This window comes from Aegilops tauschii, chromosome 4 (genome assembly GCF_002575655.3).
Source record: "Aegilops tauschii subsp. strangulata cultivar AL8/78 chromosome 4, Aet v6.0, whole genome shotgun sequence".
Taxonomy (NCBI): Eukaryota; Viridiplantae; Streptophyta; class Magnoliopsida; order Poales; family Poaceae; genus Aegilops; species Aegilops tauschii.
The window spans coordinates 479,856,701-479,864,841 of NC_053038.3; the positions used below are offsets into that span (position 1 = coordinate 479,856,701).

At 46.0% G+C, this 8,141-nt stretch overlaps 1 protein-coding gene across 1 annotated transcript; it reads left to right on the forward strand.

The window, feature by feature from the left end:
- LOC109738572 (GEM-like protein 1) lies at window positions 1–2,446 on the forward strand. Its single transcript, XM_020297667.4, has 4 exons — window positions 1–369; window positions 475–576; window positions 1,335–1,606; window positions 2,086–2,446. The coding sequence occupies exons 1-4, from the start codon at window positions 153–155 to the stop codon at window positions 2,272–2,274; spliced, it is 780 nt and encodes a 259-aa protein (XP_020153256.1). The 5' UTR covers window positions 1–152; the 3' UTR covers window positions 2,275–2,446.
- Window positions 2,447–8,141: the final 5,695 nt, after the last annotated feature.

Consider the following 8,141-nt stretch of genomic DNA (forward strand, 5'->3'; position numbering starts at 1 on the left):
GAAAAAGAGAAAAGGCAAAAGGCCGCAGACCACACGCGGCACCTAGGTCCCGTCCAGGCAAGCAAATCGTACGCCAGGCGAGACCAACGGGCGCCTGCCAGTACCCACCCGCCGACGCCCAGGCCCTACCCACCCACCTCCCCGCCGGCGACATGCATCCTCCGCCCGCCGCCGCCGCCGCCTCCGCAGCGGACTACGTCCCGGCGCCCGCTCCCTCGGAGCACGCGGCGTACCCGAGGCTCTCGCCGGAGGACCTGGCCCCGCCGCCCCCTCCCCCGTACCACGCCGCCGCGTCCTACTCCCCGCCGCCCGTCTCCGGCAACCCCTACGTCTCCGGCCCCGCCGCCGGCTCCGTGCCGCCCCCCAAGAGTGAGTCCCAAATCTGTCCCATCTTGCTTCCGATTGCGGAAGGGTTCGCATTGCCCCCCCCTTTTTTTAACCTGACGATTTCGTGGCGCTGCCGTGTCTCTGCAGACACCATGGACTCGGTGAAGGACGTGCTGGGGAAGATGGGCAAGAGATTCGGCGAGGCCGCCCGCAAGACGGAGAACACCGCCGGCAACTTCTGGCAGCACCGTGAGATTCGATTCTCGAGCTTTCTGCTGAGTGGTTCCGGTTTAGATCGAATTGTTAATGCTCTGTTGTTTCGTGCGTGCTATGCTTTTGGACTGCACTAGCACGGAATTTAGCAGGCTTAGCAGTGTTGCTGGTTAGCACCGTTGGATTTTGTGAGAATTATGCTGGTGGGATTGTTGGACCAGTATATCTAGATTAGTTTAGGAGGTTTATTTATAGTTTATTCTTGTTCCACTGGATTTCGTTAGTGCTTGTGTTGGGATTTTGGTGGGCATTGCATATACTGAATTAAAGCTGCTCTTCAGTTGGGAGTAGTTTATTGGATGTATTGTCCATGTCTGCGAACTAGGCTGATGGTGATAGAATATGATTTGTGCTGTGGCTTTTTAGCTTTATGTGATTGGGTTGATTGTGGTGCAGATGAGCATAAGAGAGACTTGGTATCAGTTGTTTGGTTGCATTATGCATAGTGAATATTAGGTAAATTGTGCCAACGTTTTCCCATGTTCTAAATTGTATTTAAATCTCTGTGATGAACAGTGCACATGAATTAAGATAGCTTTTGCACCGAAAGTGTCACCTATCCCTTATCATTCAGACACATTAGTTATCTGTCACATTCTTGTGGCATGCTTGCTTTGTTGAGCAGACTATCATAGTGTAGAGCTCTCAGTATGACATGATAGAATACAGAAGCAATTATTATTGTCTTGTGACAGTATGAGATGTTAAACATATTCTTATATGCCTTGTAACAGTGAAAACTGGACCAAGTATTGCTGATGCAGCAATGGGCAGGGTCTCCCAGATCACCAAAGTCATAGCAGAAGGTGGATATGAGAAAATCTTCCATCAAACGTTTGATGTCCTCCCTGAAGAAAAACTCAAGAAGCCATTCGCATGTTATCTGTCAACCTCTGCTGGTCCTGTTATGGGTGTGCTCTACCTGTCCAATGTAAAGTTGGCCTTCTGTAGTGATAACCCACTTGCATACAAGGTTGGGGACAAAAATGAGTGGAGCTATTACAAGGTACTTCATGTTATTCACATATTGCCTAGGAAATAACTAAATCTGCTCAACTAATTGTAAATGATGCTAAATGTTATTTTTGGTATATAATAACATTGATAATTAATTTCATCTAAATCAGGAGCTCATCTCTTTTAATTGAAAGAAAACATGCTAACTACTCCATCCGTTTCTAAATATAGACTTATATTTAGGAATGCAGGGAGGGATATGGAATGAACAAGATATCTTATTATTATTGTCATGTAACGTGTTGAACGTAATGCTGATGCATCGTTTAATCTGGTTTGCTTTTGTCTATGCTTCATGGAATCGATCATGTTCATTCTTTTTGGCCTGAGCACTGTGTTCAGAACCATATTTTAGCAATGACATTTGCTGATATTAGTCCGTAACTTGCAAATGTTGTAGTTATAGAAGCTATTCTGTAAATTGGTTGATTGTGTAATTTAACACTGTCTCTGTGTTGTGAACAATAGGTTGCCATCCCGCTAGCCCAGCTGAGGTCCGTTAATCCTTCGACGAGCAGAACAAACGCAGCTGAGAAATACATCCAGGTGGTCTCGGTCGATAATCACGAGTTTTGGTTCATGGGCTTTGTGTACTATGACAGTGCTGTAAAGCACCTGCAGGAAGCACTCCAGGAGGCCCGTATTTTGCAAGCTTAGTGATGTCTATAGGTTTGGACTAGCATACAGTTGTGGTATACTTTGTGTGTCAGACAAACTGGGAGTTGCCCATGTGTAGTTTGATAGGTGTTGTCGTTTGCTGCGATTCGTGTCACTTTGAACTGGGTTTTTCGATTTGTGGCATCATATCCATCCTGTCATGTTCGTTCAATGTGTTGTTTGATGTCTACGATTGAATTTTCATTTTGCTTCCTGCAAGAGCAGTCTGTTCTGAGGTTGTATGCTTGTAGTACAAAGTAGGCTGATTGCAGGTGAAATGCAGTCAAAGAAAGATGCACTCTACAACACTATCATTTGTAGTCGGATTGGCGACATTTGCTGCAGTGCACATCATCTTGAACCGCTCGTTCGATCTGTGGGTTCATATCCATCTTGTCATGTTTGGTCTTTGTTATCTTCTGTCTTTGGTTGAATTTCGTTTTGCTTCCTGCAATAGCAGTAGACCAAGCTGTTCTGAGGTTAGCCTGATTAGAGCAAAATTGCAGTTAAAAGAAAGAAGCAGTTTTAACCGGTGGAACTGAATGTTATTAATAATTCTCTGAAGAGACGTGCCTTGTGTATCAATGAACAGGTTATCCATGTTCAGTTAAAATAGAGGGAGATCATTCCAGGTACCGTTGATTGTTTTTGTTTGACAAATTACTAGTATTGATTGTCGGTCATTGTAGTCCTGCACTGTTCATGCTGCTACCGGTGAAACACGTAGCAGTATGGTCTCTACATAGTCTTGACAGGTAGGCCCAGAGGCTGCCTCTCCACCCTCCTCAGCCGTCTGATCTTCCATGGTTCAGACAAGGATCGCAGACTCGGACCGAGCAAAAAGAAGCAACCTCCGCGCTGTTGGTCTTCCAAGGTTCGAATCATCCTTCACATGGGAGAGCATTGTGGCAGGTTTACAAACTTTCAAGAGGGGTAATATTTGGAGAGTGGGTACAGGATCTCAAATAAATATCTGGAATGACCGATGGATATCAGAGAGCCCTACAAGAAAGGTTCTAACCAGAAGGGGCCAAGCTCTTGTTGAGAAAGTGGAAGATCTTATTGACCCAGCCACCCATTCATGGGATGAAGCTCTTATCAGAAGCATATTTCTGCCAATAGACATGGAAAGAATTTTGAAAATCCCATTGTCTAAACACTTATTGGAGGATTTTGTAGCATGGCATGCCACAAAGTCGTTTTGCTTTTCAGTGAGACCTGCGTACTATATTGAATGGGAGCATCAATTTGGAGCAAGATTGGGCTGAGAGCAACCACTAGAGATAATCCGGTTTGGGATGTCCTGTGGAAGCTACAAGTACAGAGTAAAGTCAAAAAAATTGTTTGGCGAGCACTACATGGAGCATAATCGACATATTAAGGTCAGTCCCGAGTGCCCTTTGTGTCCAGAGGGGCCTGAAGATATCCGGCACTTAGTATTCACTTGCGCAAGAGCTCGCAAAGTCTGGGAGTCATTGGGTTTGAATGAAATAGTGGATACAAACCTAAAAAGTGATCGATCAGGATCTGTGGTGATGGAGGAGATCTTGCGACTCCCGCAAAATCACCAGTACTTGGACAGTTGGGTTTAATACGAAAAAGGGTTCCCGCCTGCTTTATATTATAAAGCAACAACACCAACCATACATGACCAGTTTAGGTTCAAGAAGAAGCAAAAGAAAAAGAGTGCAATAAGACAGTAATAGAGGTTGAGCTAGGGGCACAACACATCAAACCCCTGCAAATGAAATAAAGCTACTAGCTAATCAGGCTCCGGAGGTGGAGGTGGAGTCAGCGGAGCCATGGAGCTAGCGGTGGAGCGAAGTCCCGCGATGATCATGTCCATGTTATCCCGATTGCGCCGCTTGCTAAGTGGTCTCCAGAGCTGTAAGAAGCCACACATTTTGTAAATAGCATCAGTCACACGGCAGGGAATCACATGCTCAATCACTAGTTCAGTTGGGTTATAGGAAACGGTTGCGGTAGCTGCGTGGTATATTTGGTGGGAATGTCAGGAGGCCGTGAAGGGTGAGTCGATTAAGCAGGCCGCTAGTTCAGCTTTTGCTATTCAAGTAATCACAGTTAACCATGCTCCGAAGCATAATGTTTTGATCCCGGAAAAGACATGGAAAAAACCACAGCCGGGGTCATACAAGCTGAATACTGATGCGTGTTTCTTCGAGGATGGTACGGGTGCAGTACCGGCGATCTTGCATAACTGCCGTGGGGAAGCGATTGCGGGAGCTTCTGAAACGTTTGATCATGCATACAATGCACAACCTGCTGAAGCACTAGCATTACGGAGAGGGCTCCAAATGATCTTTGATATGGGATGTTCAAAAGTTGAAGTGGAATCCAACTGCTTGGAACTGATGGATGCATGCAACGGAAAGATGGATATTCAAGGACCTAATTCAGCGTTACTTGCTGATTGCTTTCACTCATGGTATTACATCAATCTCTTTCAATTACTGTCCCAGATAAGCAAACATGTTGGCACACTTTCTGGCTATGACTTGTTTTGATTCTAAGATAGCTATGTTTGGGTGGATGTTGCTCCTGATTTCTTATTACCTTACTTCTTGATGTAACATTGCCACGTTATAAATAAAAGTGCCAGCAGGCATTCCCTAAAAAGAGTTTCCAATCCACGCCACCACCACTGATGAATCATGGTGAAGCCCGGAAGAAGTACGCAATACATTACACCGACCTTTCGAGATCGCCCCTCTCCAGGCTGCGAATTTCCGGTTAGGTTAACAATTCACGAAATTGTGTTATGGTATCGCATAGCATGGTGTTGCTGCTCGAGTTCTATGCTTTTCTTCTAGACAAACATGAGTTATGTGTTTCTTTTGCCCCACCCCCATTTTAGTCTCTACTGTATGTAGTAAAACCTATGTAACAAAATGTAAGATGTTTTTAACAATTCTACATGAAACAAAATCGTCTTATAAAAAGTTACAGAGGCAGTACATCGGAGTTCGCTTGTGTTTTTATCTTCGAATACAAGAATAGATGGATGCTGTCAATTTTTGTCTTGATATTCCCCCCACTTATCCGTTCTGCATGGAAGGGCCAACGGCTAGGCCAGGTGCCTCGTCAAGCTCAACAGTTGATGCAGATTTGGATTATCATATTCTCGGACTCCATGGACAGCTCAACAAGCTAAAAGGAGTAAGAGCATTTACAGTCACATATGACAAATCTGGCCCCTCAAACGCCTGCGGACGCGTCCGAGCACGTCCGCGGGAAGTGACCAGGCATAACTTAAATTTCACTTGTTGTATCCGAATATCTCATACTAGATTCTTATATCCTTATAAAGACATGCAAAAGGAAATAGAACCTACGTACTACGTCAATCCTATCTACTCCCCGTCGGAGATCACGACGGTCTCCGTGCCCGGCTCCGGCAGCATGGGCGGCAGCTGCAGCTCCGGCTGCTCCGCTCCAGTCTCCTCCGCCTCTATCTCTGCGTTGAGCTCGGCAAAGAGCGTGTCGGACTCCGCCTGCTCCCGCCGGAGAAACGCCCGGTTGGCCTCCACATAGGCCTCATTCTGGATGGACTCCAGGATGACTTGTTACTCGGCCATCTCATCGGACTGGACGACGGCGAACTCCGCCTTCGCCTGCTCCATGTTGAAGGCCGACACCTGCTGGTCCGGCTCCTCCGCCACCTCTAGCTCCATCGGAGCCATCTCCTCCTCCTCCTCCTCTTTCCCCGGCTGCTCCTCCTTCTTTTCCGGCTCCAGCGAGTCCGAAGGCAGCCCGACAGTGATGCGGGCGGCGCGCGCGGCTTCCTTCGCCCGGATCTGCTGCTGGATCTCGTAGCGGCGCTCCGACGTCAGTATGGCATAGTAGGCGATCTTGCTCCGACCGGAGCGTGGGCAGAGCGCCAGAGCGGGAGAGGGAGGAGGTGGATGGGTTCGGACTGGCGGCGCGGAGAGGGGGGGTGGGGATGGGTTAGGGTTGCGAGACGCCGGCCGACTTAAATAGCCGGATTCATCTTGGGCGGCGAGCCGGAGCGGCGCCACGCGGCGTTCACACCGCAGCGACAGACGTGGCATCCGTCGGACTGCTGGGTTTCCGGACGTTCCCGTGTGGGGCCGGACCATCAGGCCGACGTGGCGGGCGTGCCCAGACGCCCCATATCCATCCCATATTTGGGCTCGATATGGGGGGTGCCGGTCAACCCGAACGTTTGAGGGCCGTTTGACGGATCCGTATGGGTCAAAAATCGTGACCGGGCAGTGACTGGGCGGCCCCGGCCGACCGTATGAGGCGGGTTTAAGAGGTCTGATTGTAGATGTTGTAATTGGTTGATGGATTTCTGCATCGTGTATGAACAGAATATACTGTGCATGTTATAGTATTTGGAATTGAATGAAACCACTGGGGCGGCTAGAGCTTTAGCGTGTAGTGCGATCGTGCAATGCTGCATGCGACTATGTGAGCCATGATGTCCTAATGCTGAATTTTGTTTGAGCTATTTTATCCTTACAAGGCATTTGTTTGGTGTTGCAGGTTGCTAAAGAGATCAATTCAGAGGCCATGTCCCAAAATGATCCCATCTTTCAGCTAGTACGTGAATAATGATAGACCAAACACCTACCCATCCTTATTATGTTTATGACAACTATCACTAATATGTTTATGACATATCTTTTTTTTTTTGCGGGGTTATGACATATCAATCAGTCATACCTCATGTGCCCATTTCTTCAAACACGATTGGCGATCCTTTACAATTCTTTGCACGCTACTAGTTGCCTAACCATCCTTGTATAAAAGTGGCAATACACTGGTTTTGGCCTTATGTTAGCTAGTTGGGCGACTTGTGTTCTACAGAAGACAAAAGCACATATCTAGTATATTCATTTTACCGCTTTCCTAGAACTGGTACAGAACCAATAATGGGATCCGACGTATGGTATGCTTATGTTAGAAACATGGAATTTCTCTTGTAGTTGTAGTATTATTTACTTCCTCCGTCCCATAATATAAGATATTATTACATAACGGTTGTAATAACAACTTATATTATGAGATAACGGAAGTATCTCTAATTTATATATTGTGGATGTTTTTCAGTAAATGACTCTGACAGATGCTCACGAAGGGTTAAAGAACAGCATGAGGAGAATAAACAACAAAATCGTACAGAATGGCTCGAACCATCTTGTTCATATAGTTCTCTTCGCTGTTGGCTGTTTATTTTCTGGTATATCTCGCCTCCAAATTCCCTCTTTAACAATAACATGCACCAATTTGTTGTGTCTGTATTCCCCACAGCTGTGCCCGTGGCTATGAAAAACTGAACGGAGTCAAATTTATACTCACCAGGCGTTGTCTTCAGCACTGTAAGTCGGTATATGTTACAGTATGACAGTACTATGTCATCAGTTGTTGATAGATTAATGATACGTAGTTGATGGAATGGGTTTGTTCTTCTGTATCTTGTAAGAGAATCTTGGGGAAGACTAGTATAGGGTCTCACATTAGGTGGTGAGATTAATGAAATCAACCACAAAAATTCATATTTACACATTCCGAAAAATTCTGAAATTATTTGACAACATATCTGCGCGTGTGGGAGTGGAACTCACATTAGGTTACAATTCAGAAATGTTCAGTTCTTGCCCATGAGTACAGTACAATATCGGCACTGCTGCTTTTCAAATGTGGGAGTGGAACTCTTCTGCTGACCGCTGTCTCTCTGAACAGGATAGCAGAAGTTCTGCTGATTTCTTGACATGGTGGAAAAGCTGAGCACACTAGACATCGAACTTGAAGTCTGGTTATCATCTTGATCGAAGAGTAAACAGTAATGTTATGTTGACATCTATATTATCTCAGTGAAAGAA

What these genes read in the sequence shown, in the direction of transcription:
- LOC109738572 (XM_020297667.4), top strand. Translation starts at nt 153, where the DNA reads ATGCATCCTCCGCCCGCCGCCGCCGCCGCCTCCGCAGCGGACTACGTC. An exon ending in CTCCGTGCCGCCCCCCAAGA is followed by an intron (nt 370 to 474) that starts GTGAGTCCCAAA and finishes GTGTCTCTGCAG; the next exon opens with ACACCATGGACTCGGTGAAG. An exon ending in ATGAGTGGAGCTATTACAAG is followed by an intron (nt 1,607 to 2,085) that starts GTACTTCATGTT and finishes TGTGAACAATAG; the next exon opens with GTTGCCATCCCGCTAGCCCA.